The 26,092-nt window shown below is 36.8% G+C and overlaps 2 protein-coding genes and 1 pseudogene across 8 annotated transcripts; all 3 read left to right on the forward strand.

The window, feature by feature from the left end:
- Positions 1-107: 107 nt before the first annotated feature.
- Positions 108-695, forward strand: LOC127079248 (PHD finger protein ALFIN-LIKE 4-like; annotated as a pseudogene).
- A 17,917-nt stretch (positions 696-18,612) lies between these two features.
- On the forward strand, positions 18,613-23,062 carry LOC127078356 (TITAN-like protein). 7 transcript variants are annotated; one of them, XM_051018809.1, is made up of 8 exons: positions 18,613-19,010; positions 19,129-19,460; positions 19,559-19,685; positions 19,785-20,109; positions 20,224-20,297; positions 20,628-20,676; positions 20,911-21,332; positions 22,214-22,488. In XM_051018809.1, the coding sequence occupies exons 2-8, from the start codon at positions 19,156-19,158 to the stop codon at positions 22,247-22,249; spliced, it is 1,338 nt and encodes a 445-aa protein (XP_050874766.1). In that variant the 5' UTR covers positions 18,613-19,010; positions 19,129-19,155; the 3' UTR covers positions 22,250-22,488. The 7 variants fall into 7 exon arrangements, with proteins under 7 accessions (XP_050874766.1, XP_050874769.1, XP_050874768.1 ...); XM_051018812.1 differs by having other exon boundaries at positions 18,614-19,010; positions 19,129-19,409; positions 19,555-19,685; positions 22,431-23,062; XM_051018811.1 differs by having other exon boundaries at positions 18,614-19,010; positions 19,129-19,409; positions 22,431-23,062.
- Positions 23,063-23,355: 293 nt separating this feature from the next.
- LOC127078357 (uncharacterized) lies at positions 23,356-25,913 on the forward strand. Its single transcript, XM_051018813.1, has 3 exons — positions 23,356-24,354; positions 24,455-24,556; positions 24,645-25,913. The coding sequence occupies exons 1-3, from the start codon at positions 24,307-24,309 to the stop codon at positions 25,599-25,601; spliced, it is 1,107 nt and encodes a 368-aa protein (XP_050874770.1). The 5' UTR covers positions 23,356-24,306; the 3' UTR covers positions 25,602-25,913.
- Positions 25,914-26,092: the final 179 nt, after the last annotated feature.

Raw genomic sequence — 26,092 nt, forward strand, 5'->3', positions numbered from 1 at the left:
CATAGCAGAAAGTGAGAAGAACATAACAAGATCCAGAAAAAACTCACCGTAACCTTTTGAACTAGTTTGGTCTTCCAAATCCACAACAAACTCAGCATATTCCTCTCACTCCTACTTCACTCTCACTCTTCTACTGCCAGGCCACGTGAACCTACAATGGACTCGCGCGCACAGTATAATCCTTGCACCGTTGAAGAGTTTTTGGGGATTTCAAGGGTCGTCGAGCTGGTCTCATCAAAGCTCTCACCACTGATGTTGAAGATTTCTATAACCAATGTGATCCTGATAAAGAGAATTTGTGCTTATATGGCTTTCCTAGTGAGCAGTGGGAAGTTAATTTACCTGCTGAAGAAGTTCCACCGGAGCTTCCCGAGCCTGTGCTTGGAATTAACTTTGCCAGGGATAGCATGCCAGAAAAAGATTGGCTGTCTTTAGTTGTTGTTCATAGCGATTCATGGTTACTTGCTATTGCCTACTATTTTGGAGCCAGGTTCGGGTTCGACAATTTGACAGGAGACGCCTTTTCAGTATGATCAATGAACTGCCATCGATATTTGAAGTTTGTTACTGGTACAGCAAAGAAACAAGTTAAGGAGAAGTCTTCAGTTTCATACCACAGTGGAAGCAAATCCAAGGCCATCCTCAAAAACTGCATCGGTTCAAGCAACCTGTTTTATTTCCTTGCAACCGCTTGATCTTCAATTTCCTGCACAATATTAACCACAGTGATATCAGCAGCAAGCAAGCAAATATTAAACAGTATCAAATAGAAGACACCGAGTCGCAGGCCAAATTCCTTCCGGCAGGTTGTCATTTTCGGATGATTCTCTCTTGTGTTCTACCAAACCGATACCAAGACATAGAAACTGATACAAGCACCAATAACAATACAGAGTGAAGAAAACACAGAAAATAGAAAAAGAAAAGCGATGATGAGTTTGAGTTGGAGTTGTTTATCACTTGCAAACCAACAACAACAATTCAGAAGATTCAAGATAACAACTCATAGTGTTTTTTGCTGTTGCATTTCTCCAATGTTCAATGTTACTGCAGTAATACAAAAACAATTGACAAGCATTAGAATCCAAAATTTCCCAAATTGAGCATAAGGACAAATTCAGAGAGAAAGAAAGAGTTCAAGGTACCGTTTCCGGAAGTATAGCATCAAACAGGATAACTCGCTTCTGAGCATGAAAGCACTTCTGAAAGCTTTCTCTTTTGAGCCTTTATACACCAACCGAAACCCTAATTTGCAAAGATAAAAAGAAATGAGTGAGAACAGAGAGGGATTGGGGGCGGAAAGGAGAAAAACGGCGAAAGTTTAAAAAACCCTAAAACCGGCCAAGCAAAAAGACGAACCTTTTTGGAAGCGAAGCTTTGATCTTGTTGACTGCAGGAGGAACCTAGCGGAGAGAAGAGGGTTAAGCTCACCGTCACTGCCAAAGGTGAGCCGTCCTATTCGTTTCTCTACCGGAATTTTTTTGTGTGTTTCGTTTGAGAGAGGGAGACGAGAGAAGAGCGATGGGTGAGTGAGATAGATAGAGATGCGAGGTTGAGGATGGAGGGATTGTGCGAAGTGAGATAGAGAGAGTACAGAGAACGAAGGTGAGGATGGAGGACGTTTGACTCCACTTTTCTTTTTTAATTTTTTTTTTTTTTTTTTTTTTTAAGCAGACTTTTTAAATCCCACTAGGTGAATGTTACCATACATTTTGGTCATTAAAATTTGGTTTATTAGTATTAACTGTAATTAATTGTTGTTTAGCATTCCCAATTCCTAATCTCTAAAACCCAACAGCCATGCGGCTGGGTTCAATCACCAGTAGGCTAACCGTTCTGTTTCTATTTAGTTTTTTTATTTTTTTATTTTAACCTCTTTTTTAATTTACCTTAGTTTATATATTTAAATTAGTACTAAAATAACAATTAGTTGGTAAATGGCCTGGTGGAGAGGGGGTAGTTCCATAGTCCTAGGTGGAGTGAGTTCGATACTCATACGTAGCATTTTTTTAGTATTTCATTTTCTTTTAGCTTCTATTTTTTATTATTTTATTGTCTTTTAGTATTTTGTTTCTTGTAATATTTTTTTATGTCCATGCTTCTTTATTAATTTCATCATATATTCGACACCATTTTAAAATAAAAAAATCATACGTTTCTCGATTTAATATCGAGCCCATTTTCCACACCCTTGTAAGTCGATTGCTTTTAAGCATCGCCGTCAACCTCACATAGCTTACTCTTGGGCTTTCTTACAATGAGCCGGTTCTCTTGCACTTACACTCATGCATTATTTATTTGGGCCCGATTTTATTTATTTCATGATTGTTTAATCCCCATTTGACAAATGTACCCCACTCCCCAATGTGTAATAATTTTGTACTTTTTATTTCTTTTATTGTTTGGTTGTTTAATTAGCTACTAACACAAGAATAAAATCAACAAATTTCAAAAATACAAAAATATGACTCGATTCAACGTCGAGTACTTTCTCAATAAACGAACCAACTCATTTCTCCTCCTATTCCATTTCTCTCAAACTTCATCAAATGCTTGATCCAACGTCAAGCCATTTTTCATAAAAACTCAAAATATTAATTCATAATTAAGACCTTTTCAAAAAGATGGAAGTGGAACGTGGTGTATACCACGCACTCCTGAGACTAGGATTCGAGATGTATATCTCGCCAATCCTAGCTTTCGCCATCATCCAAATTCATCCACTTTGTTTTCATTCAAACACTCATTCAAATTTCTCTTAAACGCCCATCAATACTTGATCTAGGTCAAGTCATTTTCACAACAAAACTCAAAATACCTAATTCTTATTTAACACTTTCTCAATAAAGGTGGAAATGGAACATGGTGTATACCATGCACTCCTGAGGTTAAGATTCGAGACGTATGCCTCGCCAATCTTAACTCTCGCCATCGTCTAAAATTGTCAATGCGGTTTCTTCAAACCCTTTCTCAATCAAATTCCAAAATACTTAATTCCTATCTTAACTTTTTTTTAATAAAGATGGAAATGGAACATGGTGTATACCATGCACTCCTGAGGCTAGGATTCGAGATGTATATCTCGCTCATCCAAGTTCTCGCCATCACTCAAAATACCTCCAACCAATCAAACTCTTTTCTCGCCGCCGTGCGATTAATCAAAAATCTTTTTCATAAATGAAAGATATATTGTCTTAAGTGATACAAAACAATGTTTCGGCCACGATTGTTGAGTAGAGATAAATGACGCTTTTCCGAATGTAGATTTATAAATCCGTTCGATGTGTGGTATGCGTCCACTCCTCATCTGTTTTGGGTAAAACGATGTTTTCGTCGATTAATACAGTATAGCCTTCGCTAAAATCGACCAACAAACAAACATTTTTCTACCCAGAACTACGTAAGCCTTGATTTCTCTTTTGAGATACGTAGGAGCAGGATTTGTAAATCTTGTCAGGCCCACTAATAAAAAACTTAGGTTTAGTCCTTCGTCAAAAATCCAAAAACATTTCTCCTATCTTCTATTCTTTCATTCCCACCTAATAAATTGAAAAGCCTAACATTTCAAACTAACATTAATGCACACAACTGACCTAATGGTTCCCGTTGAGTACAACGGACGTGAGGGGTGCTAATACCTTCCCCTTGCGTAATCGACTCCCGAACCCGGATATTGGTTGCGACGACCATATCTTATCCTTTTCTTTTGTCTTGGGTTTTATCGATATTTCCCCTTTCCTTTTAGGAATAAATAAAGTTCGATGGCGACTCTGTTCAGTCCATCATTGCGAGCGTGCGATCGCGCTTCGCTTTGAAGTCGTATCCCCATTTTTTTCGAGGTGCGACAAAAGTCATCAACAAAAGAGCATGGTGAAAGAGGAACTAGTGATAATGAGAAGTCAGATGATGAAGAAATAAGGTTTTTTGTTAGAAGGTACTATAAGTACATTAAGAAAAATGGAATAAAGCATTCCAACAAGAATCTCACCAACTATGGAAGGCATTCAAATACCTCAATGGAAGATGAGAATAAGAAGGAAAAATCTAAAGGTTTGTGCTATAATTATGGAAGAGTCGGTCATTACAAGCCAGATTGTCCATCGCTTGAGAAGCATAAAGGAAATGGCCAACAAAAGAAGTCTAGCAAGTCTAGAAAAGCATAGATCACATGGGATAGTGATAGTGAATCCTCCAAGGTGGATAGCTCAAGTGAAAGTGATGAAATCTCAAATCTTTGCTTCATGACCAAGCACAAAAAAAAAAGAATCTAAGTCATTCCAAATCTGAATCTGTTGATGAAATGTCTTATTCTGAATTACAATTTTCTTTTGAAAATCTATCTGGTGAAGTCGTAGATGCTTTTAAAAGATTGGCTTCAAATAAAAGAATTGTTTCATACCTAGAAGCCAAAGTTTTAGAAACTGAAAATCAAATGGAATCTCTTAAGCAATCCACATTAGATGCTTCAAAAGTTGATGTTGAGGAAGAGAATTCTTCTTGGTTTGGTTGTGAAAATTATAACATTTGGCAAAAAGAGGTTAATACTCTAAAAGCCAAATTAAACAAGACTTTAGAACCAAAGGTCACCTTCTCTATTAATCCTACAAAACTCAAAAGATATTTCAATGTGTCATACAAGAAGTACACTTTTGTTGTAAGGGAATCTAATAGCAAAAGTAATTCACATAATCATTTGACTTATCACTATTATTGTAAGAAAGACCATTAGGAGATTTTTGGTTCCTAAAGGTGTATTTTAATGGTAGCCGAAATGCAACAATATTTCCACTCACCCTCAAGGATCCAATAAAAATTGGGTACCTAGCATTATTGATTGACTTTGAAGGGAAAATGTCTTGACTCCTTGAAGCGGGTGTGTGATCTTAACAAGGGAAGCTCAAGGCATACAAAAGTTAATATCTCCTTATTCATTGACTTTGTGGCAAAGAAGAAGGATATTGTAACATATGAAGTTAACAGATATATGTGCTAATTGTGGAATAGGTAGTGTAGGTAAATCTCATTTTCACTACTATCTTTGATATTATAATTGCTTGAGAATACTTATTAGTATTATTATTATTATTATTATTATTACTATTATTAAGTTTGAATACATCATTTGTGATGTATTATATCCGAGAAACGTCGGGAAATGTTTTTTTCTTTTTCATGATGCAGATGAATATTTAGAAGACATACTCAAAGTCACCAAATATGGATTGATCACCCAGAAATGGTAGAACTTAAGGAGGAGAGAAGACAAGTCTTCTACAATATCTTGGAAACTTGACCAAAAGCGTGACTATATGCGTTTAGATAAGTATTTTCAATTATCTCTTGAATTGTGTTTCAATTCTTATCTTAAATCACTAAGTTGTCCTCTTTGATTAGCATTAGCCTAAGGGCGTGTTATTTGAGTTAAAATCATTGTGTGGGACATTGTCCTACATTCATGAGATTATCAATATATAGGTACCAAGTGTATTTGTGAAAACAAATAGGATGAAATTAAATTGATAACAAAGGGATTTCATCATTAGCTATATAAGTAAAAGAAGTGTAGGTGATTACTTCCTCCGTCTTTTGTCCGTGAGGTAATATTGTTTCACTTTTTTCTTTGCGCGTAAGTTTATTTTAAACTACATATACTACTTGTATGCCATGTCTTATGCTATTTCTTGTTGTGCTCTAAAATGTGTGATAAATGTGTTATATGATCAACCTCGTGTGTGTCCACTTCCAAAAATATCATTGAAAAACTGTGTTTTTCAACCTATAAGTGTATAGTGGCTTCATGATATTGTCTCATATGGATTTCATCTTAAAATTAGTTACATTTTTATGCATTACGTGTTTGAGCATGTTATATATCATTTCATTCATGAAAAATGAGAGTTTTTCATGTTCTAAATACTTCAAATTATTTCAAATGGACATGAAAAGTACTTTCCTTAATGGCTATATAAATGAGGAAGTGTATGTTTCACAGGTTTTGAAAATCATCAGTATCTGAATCGTGTTTTTAAACTAAAGAGAGCTTTGTATAGTCTCAAATAATCCCCTAAGGCTTGATATGAGCGACTTAGTAAGTTCTTACTTGATTAAGGATACTCTAGAGGGAAGGTAGATACAACACTTTTCATTAAGCTTCACGGAAAACATTCTCTTCTAGTTAAAATTTATGTTTATGACATTATATTTGGTTCTACTAACATGCAATTGGTCAAAGAGTTTCCTAAGCTTATGCGGGGAGAATTTTAGATGATTCTAATGGGGGGTTGAATTACTTTCTCAGAATTCACATCAAGTAGCTCAAAGAAGGGACATTTGTGTGTCAAACCAAGTACTGCCAAAGGTTGCTTAAACGCTTCAGAATGGTAGATGCAAAGTCAATTGACACTCCAATGCCCACAAATGGAAACTTAGGCAGGGATGAAAATGCTAAGGAAGTTTACTCAAAAGGTATATAGGTATGATTGGATCACTCTATATCTTACTGCATCCAGGTCTGACATTATGTTTAGTGTATGTATGTGCGCTCGATATCAATATGCTCATAAGGAATCACATTTAAAAGTTATAAAGCACATCCATAGTAACCTTCATGATACTTCTAAGTATGGGCTTTGATTTTTCAAGGGTAGAGATTGTAATTTGGCTGGTTACTTTGATGCCGACTTTTCCGGTTGCAAATCGGATATGAAAAGTACTAGTGGAACTTGCCACATCTTTTCTAACTCCTTAGTTAGTTGGCATAGTAAGAAGTGAGTCTTTGTTGCTTTGTCAACTGCAGAGGCGGAATACGATGCAACTGATAGTTGTTGTGCTCAAATTTTATGGCTCAAACAACAACTACTTGACTTCGACATTAAACTCAAATGTATTCCGATAATATGCGATAATACTAGTGCGATCAATCTAACCAAAAATCTTGTGCTACATTCTCGTACTAAACACATTGAAATATGTCACCATTTCCTACAAGACCATGTTGGAAAAAGCAGTTTCGTGTTTGAGCATGTTGATAGTAAAAATTAACTTGCCGATATTTTTACAAAACCTCTTGCGACTGAACCATTTTTCAATATTCGTCGGGAATTGGGCATTCTCGATATCTCAAATCTTGCCTAATATATGTTGTTGCAAGCACTCTTTATATTTGATTTTAACGATATTTTGAAAGTTTTGGATCATTTGAGTGCATTCTCTGTCTATCATCTTATGAGGTAATATTGTTCTCAGATTATCTCTTGTTCTTGATCGTGAGTCTAATGGTATCAGTGTTTCGAAAACAAAAACCATATAACTCAGATGTTTCACCGTTGCGGTGAACGTTGACACTGTATTTTGGTGAAGATGACATTGTGCAAATGAAAACTATTTTCTTGTTGCAGATGAATGTGAGTGAAGTGTCTTGGAAGTTGATAGTAAGACACTTAAATAAGGGAGTGAAGTGTCTCACATGCTAGCTAGTTCGAAATGACGTGTCGCACATGCAAGCTAGTCCCAAATGATGTGTCAACCATGCAAGCTACTAAGAAGTGACATGTTCATCATGCAAGAGAGAGGACAGCCATGTGTCAAACATGAAGACACACACTCCAAATGAATTGGCACCCCCATTCATTCCTTACACATGGGCGCCAATCCATTTGGTGACACCTTGTCAAAGCATGCATGCAGACCTCGAAACCAAGCAATCAAACCTAGGTCTTGCATGCATGTCCCTATGGAGGCGCCAATTTGAATGGTGACACCATGTACAAGTTGTACATGGGCGCCAATTCAAGTGGAGACACCATGCAAGCATAACTTTTCATGCTCTCATTCATTTGCCTATAAATACATCCACTCCATCAACACTTCTTCCACACCATCACCCTCACTACTTCTTCTATAATACTTCTTCTACAATTTCATCTGCAACAAATTCTTCTAGTTTCATCTGCACCAACCCCCCGACAAAATGTCTATCCTCACAATGGGCGAATCACATAGAGGAACGGTTGCAAACATCGCAACATATGTAAGTTTTTTCTTTTGTTAACTTTCTTTCTTTCATCTGCAACAACTTCTTGTAGTTTCATCTTCACCAACCCCATTTTATTTTAACATACCAACTTAGTCAAGTTTTTTGTTCTTTCTTTTATAGGATATATCAAGGTTCCGGACTCGGGTCCATGAATATGTCCATATGGACCCGATGATTCAACCTTATGTTGAACTCGCCGGTTTTGGTCATATAAGCAAGATTTTGTCTTGGTCCATAGATAACAAATTCATTATAGCTTTATGCTAAAGATGGAGACCAGAGACACACACATTTTGGTTCCCAACCGGTGAGTGTACCGTGACGTTAGAAGACGTCTACATGCTTTTGGGACTGCCCATTGAAGGTAAGGTTGTTAATGGTAAAACCAACTATACAAATTCAATTTGCATGGATCTCTTGGAGACTGATTTGTTAGATGATAACGCAAGAGGTCAAGGTATACTACTTTCACGCCTTAAGTCGTACTATAATAGTTTATACTTAGATAAGCATTCTACCGAAGATGCTCAAATAATAAAAACTAGGTGTTACATTATGCTGTTAATTGGTTCATTTTTATTTCCCGAAGATAGTGGTTCTAGCATGCATATTATGTATTTATCTTCACTTAGACATATAGATAAAATAGGAAGTTACAGTTGGGGATCTATTTGTCTAGCCTATCTCTATAGCTCCTTATGCAACAACTCACACAAAGACACATCTACATTTTCTGGATGTGCTGTTTTGCTACAAGCATGGGGTTGGTCAAGACTACCGTCCCTAGCACCCGTCAACAACAACCTTTTCACATTTTCGTATGCACAAAAGTAAGTTGTTTAAATTACTATATCTTTACTTACTTCTTTAAAGATTTTAATCTCTAACTAATATTTTTACCTTTTTGGTGTAGATGGTCTGCACGTGGTATGAGTTACAACAGATGTCCAAGACACTATATTACTCAGTATTGCAATCTGTTGGATCACCTTCGACCGACAGACGTAAGGATAATAACTTAATTATTTCGTTATAATTTGTTAACTTCTTCTACCTAGATTATAATCCTATCTTCTTTCACATTTCAGTTCATTTGGCATCCATACCTTAATTTGGATCATGACCATGAGGTCAACGCCGAAGACGCGGCCGTATGGACTGCATGCACACCGATAATACGGTTCACAACTGTGGAGATGCACAACAGTAATCGTGTGAAGTTGTAGTTCGGTATGCCCTTAAACATCCCAGATCCCCCAGCTAGCCTAGGAGAATGGCATATGCGCAAAGTTAACGACCAATGGAACTCCAATCCATGGCAAAGCTTCGCAAGATCGGAGTGTCGCAAATGGAAGCACCGCCATGACCATGTGTTAACTGACGCAGTCATGCCAACTGAAGAAAAACCAAGTCGTACTTATATGGCTTGGTACAGATCGGTTGGTTTTCAGTTCATCGCCGAGGATATGTACATGTACGACCCACGCCAGATGACTTACACACCTGACACATCAACATCAAACCCCCAACAACAATGTCAGACCGGATACACATAACCCCCTGTCCGTCAAACGTTCCGTTCAACCAACACATAAACATACAACCAAAACATGTCATACACCCAACCCCAATACCAAGAACATACCCCATACCACCACCAACAAATTGACCATCAACCTGAGACCCAACATTGCTTCGCACCCACCCCATCACCCTACCAAAGTCGCCTTAGCCAGAACATCCAACGATCATTCAACATCAATCGCCCCTCCTCCTACCATAGCCAAGAAGCCCAAACCTCACGAAACCAAAACATCCAACAACATTATCTCTACCAAACACTCCAACAATCTTTCCAACCTTTCCTCAATGCATCATTCACACCCATGTCTCCCTTCAACCGTCCTGGTCACCCATCAATGAGTCAACCACAACCCAACTTCTTTGGCATGGGTCATGAACTCAGCTATGGCTGTACACCATCGATGCATACTGAAGACTATGCCGACTTGTATGACTACCTCAACAGGCCTTCTCATATAGTTGGTAGTGACGCTCCTGGCCCCTCAGATGCTCAAACACTGGTACTGAATCATCAACGTGGGTTAGGGCCACAGGTTAGGGTAGCTAGAGGATGTGGGACCGGAGGTCGGTTAGGTGATCCCGGTCATCACCATTAGGCTTTTTTGTGTAAACGGAAAAATTTATTAATATCAATTGGTCATATTTCAAATTTATCTATCATGTATACCATTTACAAAAAAAAATGCATTTTAAACTGAGGTGTCAATCCAATTGGCGCCTCCTATCAACTTATACACATGGGTGCCAATCCAATTGGCGCCTCCATTCAAGCATTTAAGAGGAGTCGCCAATTGAATTGGCGCCTCCTCCTAAAAGTGGGGTAGTTTGGGATTTTTTTTTAAAATCATGGGTATTTTGGGAATTTCCTTGAAAAAGTGGGTTACTTTTGTAAAAAGTTCTTGTGATGTTTGTGTTTGTATAATAATAAAAAAAAAGAAAAAATAGTGGAAAGCAAAGTGAAGAAAAATAGAAAGAGAGCAGCACAAAAATTCGACCCCCTTACACTTTCGTCCTTTTTTCCTTGTGTTAAAAGAAAAATTTTAAAACAAATTTTAATAAAAAAATTTAATGAAAATTCTTTTAAAAAATTAGTTATTTTACTTTTTAAATAATTTTTTAAGTATTAAAATTTAAAAAATTCACTTAAATTTAAAACTATATTTTAATTTAAAAATTCATAAATTCAAAATTTCACTTATTTTTTATTATGTGTTGATTTTTAATAATATATATTTATGTTATAAAATATCAAAATTATTTTTTTAATTTTTAAAATAAATATAATATTTTAAAAAACATCTTTGTAAAAATTATTTTAAAAAATATATAAAAAAAATTTAATCTAAAACAAATGGGGATTTTTTTTTTAAATTAATCATGTTTTTAAAATTAAATCCCTAAATAACCATTTAAAAAAACCACCTTTCCAAACAGATGCGACAATTGAACTGGCGCATCCACTTACATTTCAACGGAGGCGCCAACTCCATTGTCGCATGTTTTCAAAGCATTGTATGGAGGCGCCATGGTTGTTGGTGCATGCATGTGTAGTTTAGCACATGCGTCCATGCATCTGGCGCATGCATGTGCTTGTCTGTGTGGCACATGTATTTCATGGTTCATCTATAAATACATTGTGTATCTCCCATATTTTTTCACACAAGTTCTTACCCTCCAACCCCATTTTCTTTCATTCTACTTCAACCTCCTTCATTTTTTTCTGTAACCATGTCTGAATCCATTCACAAGAGAAATACTGACTTAATTTTTTCAGTCGTCGCATCTCCGATAAAGATTCGACTTTGGAATATAGATTTGTTTCAGAGACGTTCACAGGATGATGCATAATATGTTCAAAATTGTTTTGATGGCTGTAATGGCTTAGCTATGGTAATGGTATTTTAATTATTTTAGTTGTTTGTGTTGTTGTTTATGTGTTGCTTTTGTGTTGAATGTGTTGTATTTGTTTGTGATGGTATTTCCTCACAAAGTTATCATATGAAATAAATTATATTTTATATATATTGCAATAGAGGTACATGTAAATCTATCTTGTTGTGCTCGTTCCAACACTAGGACAGTTAGTACGATTGTGACTTGGCTAGCGGCATGAACTACATAATCGAATTATTTTGTTCACCGTATCCATTTCGGTTCGAATACGGGTGTTGTTTAAGCGACCCTTTTTCTTTCTTCGCATAACTTCATTGTGTCAGACAATGTCCCCTTGATATTCTGACCAGTAATCCTCTTTTGCAACAACTGAAAAACTAATTTTATAAACATTAGATAGACTTATGACTTTGTAAACGTCAGATAGTAAGTAGGATGGATCCTTTGGAACTTTCCACAATCGCGTCAACCTCTATCTAGTTCCACTTTGTATTGTCCCATCGACATGCCTTCATTGTGATCCATGGACTCAGCACCACTATATCAACATTTAGTACGGTCAAACACCGTGACCACATGTGTGTTTGTTTTGGCAGCTTCATGTCTAATGAATTTCATTGATCCCTCACTGAACAACTGCCCAGATTGCAACACTGAACTCCAATTGGAACGTCTGGTCTCAAACAACGCCCCTAGTCTGAAAATATGTTGCATGCACTAAAGCGGTTATATGTAAGTTTCAGATGCCTTTGAAGACATAGCTCATTGATTCCACAAGATTTGTTGTCATGTGGCCCCAACGTTGACCGTTGTCGTATGCCCTAGTCCACTTCTCCAATGGAATACTGTCGATTCACCGTACTGCATATGCATTTAACAATCTTATGTCTTCGCGGTAGTGTTTGAAAGAAGGTTCTGATAATGTGTAACTTGCGTTGACAACCTTCTTCCGCAACGTTTTGTCTTTGATCTCCTGCATAAAATTCTGAGCGATATGTCTAATGCAAAAGACATGCATCGACGGACGAACCTGCCAATTATTATCAATGTTTTTGTATGCACTGACTATTGAAGGGTGTCAGTCAGAGATCAAACATAAGTTAGGTTGAGGAGCAACGTGCAATAATAGATTTCTTAGGAAAAAACTCCATCCCTCAGCAGTCTTCCCTTCAAATAGGGCAAAGGCGATTGGAAAAATGTTGTTGTTGCCATCTTTGCCACTGCCTTTAGTAACATTCCTTTATATTTCTCGTACAACCATGTACCATCAATTTGTATAATAGGTTTACATAAAGAAAAACATTTGATGCATGGTTGATATGCCCAGAAGTTCCGTCTGGTGTATACGCCGGTAACGTTTCCAACTTGACAATAGTCCCTAGTGAAGGAGAAGGGTGATCCAAAACACAGCGGAATTTAAAATTTCTCCTTTAATGATCCTTACGAATGGGCATGATCAGTGATAGAATCGTTACCTCTTGTGGCGATCACGAACGTTGAACGATGACAACGCCTCTACTCAGTCCACACGAACGGATTCCTTCAATCTCAGTGCTAGCTGCTACGAATGAAGGCTTTGAGTGAGAGAGAGAGAGAGAGAGAAACGAAATTGCAAGTGTGACAATGCTTCTACACAAGGGTTCTATTTATAGAACCACTTGTATGGGCTACAAGCTAAAAAGTCCACTCAAGTGTATATGACCCATATCTTATAATATGCCAAAATCACTTAAGCGTGTGGTACCTTACCATATTTCGTATTCTACTTAAGTACACCGTACCTTACAATGTTCTATAATTCACTTAAGGGCACCGTACATTACAGTATTCCTTAATTACTCTATCTCTCATCAATCCGTCCTTTGTGTGCGACCCTATAGGTTTTCGCGGCATTGACAATTATATTAAATCACGTATTTAACATAATAAACAGTGAGCGGTATCTAGCAACACATCACTGCTACCCAAGACACGAAAATGTCATGTGATCTGACAAATCCTTCTATGATGATAATTATGTGTATAATTACCCTTTTGCCCTTATGTCTATATTGAACACAAGGCATAGACCGTGTTATCCTTGTCCAGTTCAATATTGGGCCCCTAGACATTTATCCTGTTAGGCAGGATGGGCAAATTCCATCTAGGTCACTCATGTCCGTTAGCATGCTTCGTGGAGTACCCATCAACTGTCTTTATGGTCATCCAATTGCGGACAATGTTTGATCAGCAATAAGGCACTCGACTCTACACCTAGGGTCCATAGTGGTTTCAGGTCGAAGGATGGTATACACCATTATCACCATGAGAATAACTTATGACACTTTCCATAACATTCTATATAGTATTCTCATAGCGGGTCAATCCAGTATAAATATTACTCTTAATATTCATACCTATGTTTAAGACTTGATAACTCTTTATCCATGATCCATGAGATGTGATCGTCAGTCTCTAAACATAATAGTCTTCATGCTTTAATGTTATCCCACTTCACAATAAAGCTTGACTACGGATACTTTAAGAATAGTGTCCTTATGTCTAATGTGATCTCATGATTAAGTCATACTTGATACATTAAACAGACTAGCTATTCTAGGGACTTTATTAAACAAACATAATAAAGAAAAAGTCTTTTATTATTAATAAATAATTCGATACAAGTACCAAAAGTATTGGCCTCTAGGGCTTACACCAACAATAGAGCATACTATTTAAAAGCCAACAAGTATTTTGGATGTTGTTTGTAAGACTCCTCCCAATTGCCATACACTTTTTCAACCGCCTTTGTCCTAGCTATCCAAAGCTTCCTATATGGTGGAGTATATTTGTATTGTGTTACAATATGCCAGATTATTGTACTCACCTTTAACGACAGATTGTCGCTAATGACAGATAAAATTTCATCGCATATTAAGAGCTAAGTTTCCGATGGTCTTCCATTGGGTTCGTGAGCATGCATGTGTGAACTGGACCCATGGATCCAATCTCCCAAGAATTACTCCTCTTCCGGTACGAAGCTGGCAACCTGAAAAGACAGTGCTCATTTCGACAACAAATTATGTACCTTATTGCATTAGTTCTATCAGCTTTGTAATCAGCTGATATTTCCATGTGAAACTTTTTAATAGCTTTTACACAATCTTCTTTTGTGCGAAATGTGTCTCCTTCTTTCAATGATCCTTGAATTTGCACATAAGGATTGTAAAATATATCTGATGAAGGTTCATCGACACCCAAATTCAAGTTTGTCATGTGTTGAGGTGGACAATATACATGATTAGCTGGTAATGACTCCTCTTCTTCTTCATCATTCCCCGTTGAATCAACCAATAACTCGGCTTCTTCTTCTTCCTCGTCTATAACATTGACCTCAACTTGTTCGTCATCATCAGTTTCACAAAACACTTATGACTGATCAATGAAGTAAGACACTTGTTGTTGTTGTTGTGGTAATATATACAACTCTATATCGTTGTACCCAGATTGTTCGTGACTGAAAAACATATGATGAACATCGTCATCATCTCTAATCTTCTTCTGATAAAACTTTACCTGGCTGTCTGTAAACCACACCGGATTTTTATAGATGATTTGCCCCACAAGACTGCACTGCAATTTATTTTCTATTCTTTGTTTTAGATGTGAAAATTTTGATCGTCGATTTATTGTAAACCGAGTTATTTCTGTGTTGCGAAAACAAAATCCGAATAATTGATGCTCAAATATTTCACCTTTGGTATGGGTACTGATCGTGTAATGTGGTGAGGAAGACATTTTTTCAAATGTAACTTTAGTGTTTCTACTGATCTGTATGGGTATTGATGGTGAATGCACTGATCTGTTATTCGCATGCAATTAAATAGGGTAAACGATGTATGCATTGATCATACAATTCATCTACAAAGACAAGACAGTGCAATGCAAAGAATCCATTGCAGAGACAAGATAATACAATGCATGCACCTGCAAGGAATCTCTGCACACAAATAATCTCTCTCTACCCTAATACAATGCATGCGCCTACACATAAGGAATCTTTGCCCTAATATGACAAGGTAGGCGTCCATTCCAATGGCGCATAAAGCATGCATGTACCCTAGCCTTAGGCGCCTCTTCCTTTCTTGCATAAAAAGACATGCATGCGCCACTAGTTTTGGCGCATGTGGCCATGCATGTCATAAAACAAGGCATGCGCCCTAGCCTTAGGCGCCTACACCTATGTCACATACATGCACCCTATCCAATGCTTCACATGTTGCATACATATTCAACCTCTGCAACACTTACTCATCTATAAATAGGACATCAACTCACAACACTCAACATCTGCAACATTAACAATCAAAATCTGCAACACTCCATCTATACCACACTCAAACTCTACAACACTCAACCTCTGTAGCATTATGTCTCTATTGACTATGAGTGATGAACATCGAGGAACAATCGACAATATCTCGACATTTGTATGCTATTACTTCTTCTTACTTATTTTGTATTACTTCTTCTTACTTATTTTATATTTATTTCATATTTATTTCTTATTTATGTTTTTATTGTATATTACTTTTTCTTATTTTATTTCTTACTTATGTTTTATTAGGACCCAAAACGATTTCGATGCCGTGTACATGAATATGTACCCCACGATCCTTTGATAGAACCATATATTCGAGGATGTGGTTTTGGAAATCTCCTCAACATAGTCTCGTACTCGGTTGACTACAGATTTATTCTTGCTTTGTTGGAGAGATGGAGACCCGAGACCCACACATTTCACCTTTCTTTCGGTGAGTGTACGTATCGATGGTAAGGTCATGAATGGTAGACTTAACCAGGATAACTCTATTTGCAATGATTTATTGGGGTGCCCCTTTGTGTGACGACAAAGCTGCGGGAGAGACATCCGGTCAAGCTAGGGGGCAAGGTATTAATTTAAGATATCTCAAACAATATTATGCGAGTATAACATTGATAGAAGAATCTATCGAGTACAAAAAAATAATTAAAGCTCGATGTTATATTATGATTATATTTGGTAATTTTTTATTTCCCGAAAGTACTGGTAATATGGTAAATATTATGTATTTACCGTTGTTACGAAACATAAATAAGGTAAGCGTATATAGTTGGGGTTTATCTGTTTTGGCCCATCTATATAGTGCAATGTGTAAAAATGCCAAAAAAAATACTTGTACTTTTTATTCATGCGCATATTTACTACAAATAAGAGGTTGTTCAAGAATGTCGTCACTCGCGCCGGTAAACGAGAAGCCATTCATATTCCCGTTTGCAACAAAGTAAGTTTAAAACTTTACCATATAATTAATTAGACTTTATATTAAAATTAACTATAAATAATATTTTCAATTGTTTTTGATCTAGGTGGTCAGTTAGAGGGATGAACTACAATAGGTGTCCGAAACACGATATAGTAGTCTATCGCAATCTATTGGATCACATTGGACCAGACGATGTAATACTCCTATACAACTCTATTTTAATTTAAAAATAATGATCAAATTATTTATCATCTAATCATATCGTATTGTTGTACAGTTTATCTGGAGGCCATATCTGGGTCTTGATCATCAAGTTAACCATAATGATATGCAGTTGCGACAGCAAAAACACCAATTATCCAGTTCACTACTGTGGAGATGCACTAGAGTGACGGGGTAAAATTGCAGTTCGACATGTAACAACAAATTCTAGAACCTCCGACGTGTTTGGGAGATTGGCATCAAAAAAGAGTCGATGCCCAATGGGATTATTCCGACTGAAGAGACTTCACAAAAGAGATATGTCGTCATTGGAGGAATCGATGACAACACATCTTAAACGAACCAGTCATACAAGGTGCTAGACCAACTCAACAATATATGATATGGTTTAGGTCGGTTACAACGCAATAATTTGTGTCTGAGCCAAGGTATTTGATTGATCCACGTCAACTAGCTTCGTCATCATACGCCCAACAACAAGTCCCCGTCCAACACCAATGTCAAACCACCTAAACCCATCAACCAACCTCACACCATCACCCCACCACATACACCCAACAACCAAACACCCAACCCCGTAACCCATTCATGCCACATACCCAACCTCAAAACCAAGAATCAAACCATACCCACCAACAACCATATGCAACCAACACAACAATCTATAGCTTAGATGATTCATACAATTCATGTCATCGTAGCCTCCCACCAATGACCACCCAAACATCTCATCACCACAACACCCAACCATTGTTTAGCTATAGTACACCCTAGGAACCATTGTCTCGTTTCCAAAACGACTCGATGTCCCAATTCGAGCAACTATACCGTCCACAATTCACCCAACCACACTGACTCAACTACGATAACATGAGCACCGAACTCAATTACGGAAGCGCCGTTGGCGAGAACCCCCCAACTATTAGGAACAAATGATGACACATCTATCAAATACCGTTGAACCTTCCGCTGGACCTTCCACCGGACCTTCACACCAGCCACCATTGGATCATGTCAACACTCAAAGACCCCAAACACTTCAAGAAAATCATGAGAGACCTCGAAGACAGACCAACGCACCTGGATGTGGAACATGAGACGTTTCAATCGGGTCGGTCATTGAATTCTTGACAATTCCATGTAATTTTTATTATAACATAAATAAATAAAAAAATCAATATTTTTTATTTAATTATTAAATTAAAATTTAAAATTAAAAAGAAAACTAAATGAACATGCGCCAGATGCATTGGTGCATGCACCAGTGAATACATGCATGCGCCAAGAGACATGACGCCTATATGCATGACTATTGAGAGCATGCGTCAGTTCCAATGGCGCCTTCTTTGAAAGTTAAATGGATGTGTCAATTTAACTGATGCATTTATTTAAAAATGTAATTATTTTGATATTTATTTTAAACAATTGATTATATTAAGAATTTAATTTAAAAATAATTATTTAAAAAAAAATACAATTGACGCGTCTATTTAAAAAAATAGTTATTTTGATATTTATTTTCAACATCGGATTATTTAAGAATTTAACTTGATAAACTCAGTTATTTAAAAAAAAAATCTCAAATGGGCTCTTATTTTAGTTTTAATAATGATTTGAAAGCCAAAAACGACAAAACTCAACAGCTCCGTGCCGCTTAACTTCGCCCTCGTAAACAAATTGGGGTCGCGCTGAACCTAACTTTCCGGCAAAGCTCAGTCGGAGTTTTCATCTTCCGTCGGAAATAGTGATAAACTCCATCCAGGTTTTCCTTTAGATATTTATTTTATACTTAAGGATTTTCGTCTCCTTGTTGCGCGCTCGTGATGCAATTCCACCCTGATTTGCGGCCGCGATTGCCGCTCCTGCAAGCGCACCGATGATTGAATTGCATCATAGAAGAGCTCCACTCCGCACTGCAATTCTGCGATTTTCGCTTGCTATTGACATTATAGTTCAGGATACTTGAAATAGAGGAACCATTGTTCGTTTTGGTATGAGACTTTATTGTTCTTATATGTTACTTTACCATTCACACCTGTAAATGGCATTCTTGTCTACATGAAAAAGTGACTTGTAAACATAAATTTACTAAGGTGTTTTTGTTCATAGGGAATACTGAGAGAGAATCCATTGATAATGAGGGAGCAATCTGATAACAGGAGTGCCAAGCCTAAAACAGGCACAAAGGAGAAGAAGAAAATTGAGTTTGAGTTCTGCAAGATCTGCAATATAAATTACAACCAAGGTATCCGCCACAAGTACTTCCCTAAACACAAAATATCCCTTTCCACCTTCCTCTCTCGCTTCCAAAGTAAACTCTCCGATGTTCGCTCCTTCCTCAAAACACCTACCCCTCTCAGTCCTCAGCTTGCTTCCCGTAATTGCTTCTGGTGTGTTTTCTGTGACCAAGATATCAACGAGCTTGATAGTTCCTTTGCTTGGTATCTAATTTCTGTTTTCAATTTGATGAACTATTAGTCCAGGTTTTCTTTAATTAAACTGTAACTTGAAATGATTGTTGTCTTGATTCTCGAGGCAGTGAAAGTGCTATTCATCACCTGGCAAGCGTGGAACATGTGAATAATTTGAAGCACTTCTTTTGGAAATACGGTGGCGCCATGGATCAGCTGGACTTGTTTAAAGTTTCTGATAATGACGTTGCGAAGGTGCCGTGTAAAATCTTATATTTGTTTTTTAGGGGAATTAAATAAACTCATGATATTGAATGTGTTTGTTCATCATTTGCCATTTCTTTGTGAGTGCAGTGGGAAAAGAGGTGTGCGGCCCTTAAAAAAGAAGCTTCATTGCAAAGTGAGGGAAGTCCTGGAGCAGTTTTTGGACCTTCAAGTGATATCCATAATCAATTGAACAGTGGAAATATTGATAGTTTTGAAAATATTTATTCCCATTCTATGAAATCATATCCATCAAATGTTGTTTTGCCTTTACACTGCCACACGAATAAGTATCAGGTATCCTCTTCAGGCCACTCTGGAGTTGGCAATACTGGCCTATTAGATATTGATAAGTCTTCTTTACCTTCGGAAGCGGGCTCTAGTGCAAATCCCCTTGCTTTGCAGGATTTTGCAGGTATGCTTACCTTGTCTATTGGAAATGTCATTTCTTATTGTTTACGACCATCGTTCACTTGTGGGATTTGTTAGAGTTGAGACTTATCTTCCATGTTCTTATGTTGTGTTTCAGTTGGAAGGAGTAGCCATTCTCTCCCTTGTAATGGTGGGCAATGGTCAAGTGATGGCTACACGAGCAATAAAGTGGTAAGTTTCTGTGTTGGGGGGAAGAGGGGAGTGTGTCTTAGGCTTTGGCTCTGCTGTATGAGAATCTAACTATTTGGGTTTTAGGCTTTCAGCAATTATGGCTGGTGATTTCATTGGTTTGCAAGATCAGTTTATCTGAAGTTTTTGCCTTAAGTTACCTAAAAATTTCATGACTTGATGATCAAGGATTGTAGTTTGTTTCTCACAATGGATGCTTGTACATTTTATATTCTCTAATTTCTTTCTTAACATTATTCTGTTGTGAAACTTCTTAATATATAATTTCAACACTGACAAAGGTATTGCTTTTTTATTTTTTAATGCATGTAACAGCTTCTTGATAATGGAAAAGTGGTCAACAATGAGAGCAGTCAGCAAGGTGTTCTATTTGTTTTTTTCTCAGTTCTTGTAACTGTACAAATTTGGGGATTCCGTGCCACTATTGAATTTGTCCTTGTATGCAAAATATTTGAAGACTAATCACTAATATGAATGCAGGAAAAAAAAGTTTTTCCGTGGCATTATGAGTCACTCATAAATAGGTAGCATAGAGTAGGCTATGAGTATAGTGGTGTAATCCAGTGTGCATAATAAAGATTTTCTGCATTTTCAGGTATACAGATGCTCACCCGAATCTCTATTGTGCCTGCTGAAAATAGTGGTGGAAATGTTCATTCTGGAGCACCACCACCTTGGTTTGAAACAACTGAGGGAGTTCCGATACATTCTAAGCCTGTTTCAAGAGACCTTGTCTCCCAGTTAAACAAGTCAGGGAAGCACAAAAAGTTGAATCCTAAACGAGTTGGAGCTGCTTGGGCCGAAAAGAGAAAGATTGAAATGGAGATGGAAAAGAGAGGGGAGATTGTGAGGAACGAATGCGATCCCAACTGGCTTCCTAATTTTGGTAGAGTTTGGCAATCTGGTAGCAGAAGAGAATCAAGAAAAGAATTTGAAAAGGAGAAACAAGAGTTGTTAAATGTTGAAACTCAATCTGAGCTGCCAATCAAGATACAACCATATGTTAGCAAAAGAATGGTGCGTTTTACATTCTAAATATTATTGGTCTGATTTGTTTCATAACTGTTGGCCAAAACCAGTCTGCATATGGCCTGGCTTAAAATGGCCAAACCCAATGCTGGCATGTTTGGTAAATAGGTTGCAAAATGGGCAAGTCCTACTGATATGGCCAACATGGCTAAAATGGTGTATCAATTGTATGCCGGTGGGACATTTTTTTGAAATGGTTTTCTGCCTAACTAACCACGGGCCAACTTACAGAGTCAATAAAATGATCTATATTTTCTATTCGAAACAACTAATATTTTCAATAACACGCTAGTAAGTTGGCATGTCTGGTTTGTGTAACGGTTCAATTAACTACAGATTCTTTTCTAATGAATTTTAACTTTATTAAGAAATGTGGTTGGACCTAACTCAATCCTACAAAACCGGTTGGTAGAGTGAGGATTGCCCCATCTTATAAATACATGTTCAGGTCATATGTTGTCCGATGTGGGACTCTTAACACACTCCCACACGCCCAGGACTGGACATCTGGAGTGTGGAAATAAATGGTGGGTGACTTGATAACGGAAACCATAGTAGGTGGTCCACCGGATATTAATCGAGACTCTGATACCATGTTAAGAAATGTGGTTGGGGCTAACTCAACCCTATAAGACCGGTTTAAACCGGTTGGTAGAGTGAGGATTGTCCCATCTTATAAACACATAAACACATGTTCAGGGCATATATTGTCCAATGTGGGACTCTTAACAAACTTAATTAGTATGTGTTTGTTTGATGAGTAATTAGTTATTTCTATGGATTCTTCATTTTTTTTAACTCAACTTAAAATTGCCATAACTAGACACAGTGTTTGTGACTCATTCTCTTTGTTTGTTGCCTATCTCTAGAATGGCTTCATGGAAACAGTACACAATGTCCTATAGCCTTGGCAAGGGTGAAATTTGAAAGAAAATCTGCAAATGAGAAAATGAATTTGCAGCTGTAGCACCAATCCAAATTGCTAATCTGTTATCTAGGCCCTTCCTTCTGCAATGCACATTAAAATTGTTTTCACTCGTCAATCTATAAGTATTTAAACATGTTCCTTTTGTTTGTACTTTGCAGCGGATGGATAGTGACGTTGAGCATGCAAGTGGGTGAAATTTCTGTTGAGCAAACATGTTGGGGGAATCATCTTTAATGTATATATGCATTTAGTATCTTTTACATTGGAGACTTAACACAATGAAACACGATGCATTTAGCATCTCTTACACTCTGCAGATTGACCCACCACTTCAACAATGGTTCAGTAAAAATATGTACATCATCAGTACATGCATTAAGCATTTACTGAGAGATGTTGCTCTACATCAATGACTGTGATCATAGGGAATCCATTGTACATTTTAAGTGATATCCTTTTTATTCACTGTCAACTAGTGGGACTAGAAGGTTGTGGAGGTAAAGTTTGCTTATAAATAACCTGCAATAGGTTGAGTGCTGTCTGAATCCTGCCATGACGGTAGCTTTATAGCACCCAGATGATTAAGCACAATTTTTGAGCAATTGCTAAATGTTTAATTAGTTTTTAAACCCGTTTATGTATCCATAGTAGTGTGCAGTACCTAGCTTCGAGAAGTTAAGCTGCATTTGTCTTTCTTTGAAGTTGTTCCTTTTCTGTAATACTTTTTCCGGGCCTTGCCTCGGATCTTGAAGATCGGTTAATTCTAAAAATTATTCAGCATTTTGTTTCATCATTGAGGGTTACTAGGTAATTTTCAAACTTCAATCCATGTTATTCATGAATTGTTGTTATTTTCCATTTGCAAGCTTCTAAAACTGATCACGAAGTTTGCTCAGGAAAGCATCTGATGAAATTCTTCGTTTAATTATAATTATTAAAGCCACTTTGACTTTAAATAGTTACAATTATAAATTTTTTTTTAAAAAAACTACTCAATAGTTTTTCGCAAAAAATAGTTATTTTCTTGAAAAACTGATTTCCCCCTCCAAAATTTGAAAATATTCTGAAAGTTTTTAATATTACTTTTAGAAGAGATAAAGAGTTCTGAAAAAATTAAACAATTCCAGCATGCAAGTCATATTTTAATGGGGATCTTCAACAATCCCATTAATATATATGATTCCACTGTGCACTCACTCCTTTCCTTATGTCAATGTTTGTTTAATTATACTAAACTTTATTGTGATCATCTTGTCCTTGTCCATATCCACTATTCTTTTTAAGGCATCTTTATATGGCATAATTATTAGATGATTATTATTGTTAGAATTGTTTCTCCTACATCTAAATCAGTTCACAGTTATTAAATTTTAATTTAAAAAATGACACCAAAATATGCTTAGAAATTATGCTAAGTATAAATTATCAAAATGAGGCCAAGCCTATGTTGACATTTCATCAAGATTCTATAATGGTCATTTTCCATCAAGAATATATAATTCCCAGAGGGACGTTGCATATCCAATAAACAAATACGGTGATGCTGTTGCCACTCGAAAGCTGCACCTCAATAATAATCTTCCCCTAACATAATTAAGAATAATAGCTTCAAATATTAATTAAGCTTTAGTTTTTGAGTGTTGAAATTGATTAATAATAACTCCAAACGAATAATCTGGAGAATATTGTGCAAACCATGGATAAGTAAAGAGAAACACAACACCATTTCATCATCAAAACCATTGCTATTGTCTTTGTTTGTGTAATCATAGGATTCACATCTTCACTAAGACACGTTTATGAAGTGGGTTTGATTCTGATATTGTATTTGTTTGGTTCAATTCTGTGATCCTTGCATCATTCTTTTAATCTTCCAAAACCCACTTCCCATTTCAACAGAGTTTTTGAAAATTTTGACCTTTTTTTTTGTGGGTCATCTTTCTGCCATATATACCAAAGATTTTATATGGTATTAGGCACTGAAAAGTAGATATCTTTTTTGTTTTTGAAGTGGTGAAGATAAAATAGATTGATATGGGAACAAATAGCCAGGAGCATGAAATTTCAGAAGCAGGATCTGAGGTAAAGTTTGTACTTATATGCGAGTTATATTTCAATTTCTAACCTCTAAAGCTTCAAAAATTCTGAACTAGACACTCTAATCTATGGTAATCTATGTTAGGTAACATATCAGATGGTGGAAAATGAAGTCAGTGACGGTAGGAAAGGTGCAACCCACAAATTTACAGCAGAAAGTTGCAAATCAACCAGTATGGTCATAAAGGTAAATACGACATTCCAACTTTTACTTCTTTGTGTTATGTATCATTGAATTGAAGCTGAAAAAGTGGTGTGAACTGGTATGAAAACAGAAAGGTCATGCAATGATTCCTGCTCACATCATAGCTGAAGCAATATCAACTATCCGCGAAATTGATCTTAGATGGTCCGGTCCAATCACACCGAAAGAAATGGAATATGTTGAACAGTATGTTCTAGCAAAGTATCCAGAATATTCAAGGTTGATTGAAGGAGATGGAAATGGGATAGACATGTCTACCTTTATCATCAATGAGGAGCCTTTAGATGAAAAGGGAAAGTCACCAAGAGGAACTCCTAGTCCCAGAGATTCTTCTGTATATTCATTTGGCAGTAGTTTACCTGAATCTGATAGGGCCAAGATACAATTGGAATCATCAAGGTTACTTGATATTCTCAACAAGAAATCCTCTTTTCCCGGAAGCTTCATCTCGATCCCAGAAATCCAAGCTCAAAATAAGGTTTTGAAACATTACGGTTTGACAGATGATGAGTATCTTGTTCTCTTCACTCCGGGCTACAAGGATGCGATGATGTTGGTAGGAGAAAGTTACCCTTTTGTTAAGGGAAACTACTACATGACCATTCTTGATCAAGAAGAAGATTATATAAAGGAATTTGCTTTTTTTAAGGAGTCAAAGGTGATCCCTGCACCAAAGACTTGGTTGGACTTGAGGATTAAAGGGTCTCAACTGAGCCAAAACTTTAGGAGAAGGTGTAAAATCAGCCCCAAAGGGCTATTCACTTATCCAGCAGATGCTAGTGGAACAATGCATTGGATCTCAGAGGCTCATAGGAACCATTGGCATGTGCTACTTGATGCATCTGCCTATGTAGTTGGAAAGGATCGGCTCCATCTCGCGCTTCACCGTCCCGATTTTGTGATATGTAGTCTTGACAACAATACTCATTCCAACAACACTCATTCCAATCCTTCAAGAATCACCTGTCTTTTAATCAGAAAGGAATCCTTTGACACCTCAGCCGCTTCGTCTCAGGTAGTTGAATGAATGTTATTTGGGTGACAGATGAAGTTTGCAATGCAGAAAGGAACCGTGAATTTTCCTGGCTTTCTATGTAGAATGAATAAATTAGTACATACAAATAGAATACTACTTATTGGTTACTGGTTTGGATCCATATGTATACCTAAATCATCTGGGTTATTTGTAATTTTATGTTTAAACGAGGTTTTGGTTTGTCTATTTTAACCAAAACCCATAATTTCTTATCAGATAAATGGTTTTCAAGACTTTTTATTTTATGTCTTAATATAAACATCTTAGCGCAATTTGGAAGGTACCAAATTGCATGTTCCCCTATAGGCTCAGCCACAAAGATCTCTTATTCTGTTTTGGTATGATCTTTCCTTTTATGCTTAATGTTGTTTATGAAGGCATTGAGACCAAACATGTCCAATTATGTTAGCTAGATTGTGTGAATGCTATATGCTAAAAATGAAATCAGATTTTATTCGAATTCTAAGAGTTGAAGAGTTGTT

This window comes from Lathyrus oleraceus, chromosome 5 (genome assembly GCF_024323335.1).
Source record: "Lathyrus oleraceus cultivar Zhongwan6 chromosome 5, CAAS_Psat_ZW6_1.0, whole genome shotgun sequence".
NCBI classification, from domain to species: Eukaryota; Viridiplantae; Streptophyta; class Magnoliopsida; order Fabales; family Fabaceae; genus Lathyrus; species Lathyrus oleraceus.

Excerpts from the sequence above, each read along its gene's own strand:
- LOC127078356 (XM_051018809.1), top strand. The coding sequence starts at position 19,156 with ATGAGGGAGCAATCTGATAACAGGAGTGCCAAGCCTAAAACAGGCACA. Across the intron at positions 20,298-20,627 it reads GCTACACGAGCAATAAAGTG|CAGCTTCTTGATAATGGAAA; the intron begins GTAAGTTTCTGT and ends TAATGCATGTAA. Across the intron at positions 20,677-20,910 it reads CAATGAGAGCAGTCAGCAAG|GTATACAGATGCTCACCCGA; the intron begins GTGTTCTATTTG and ends CTGCATTTTCAG.
- LOC127078357 (XM_051018813.1), top strand. The coding sequence starts at position 24,307 with ATGGGAACAAATAGCCAGGAGCATGAAATTTCAGAAGCAGGATCTGAG. Across the intron at positions 24,355-24,454 it reads TTTCAGAAGCAGGATCTGAG|GTAACATATCAGATGGTGGA; the intron begins GTAAAGTTTGTA and ends AATCTATGTTAG. Across the intron at positions 24,557-24,644 it reads CAACCAGTATGGTCATAAAG|AAAGGTCATGCAATGATTCC; the intron begins GTAAATACGACA and ends GTATGAAAACAG.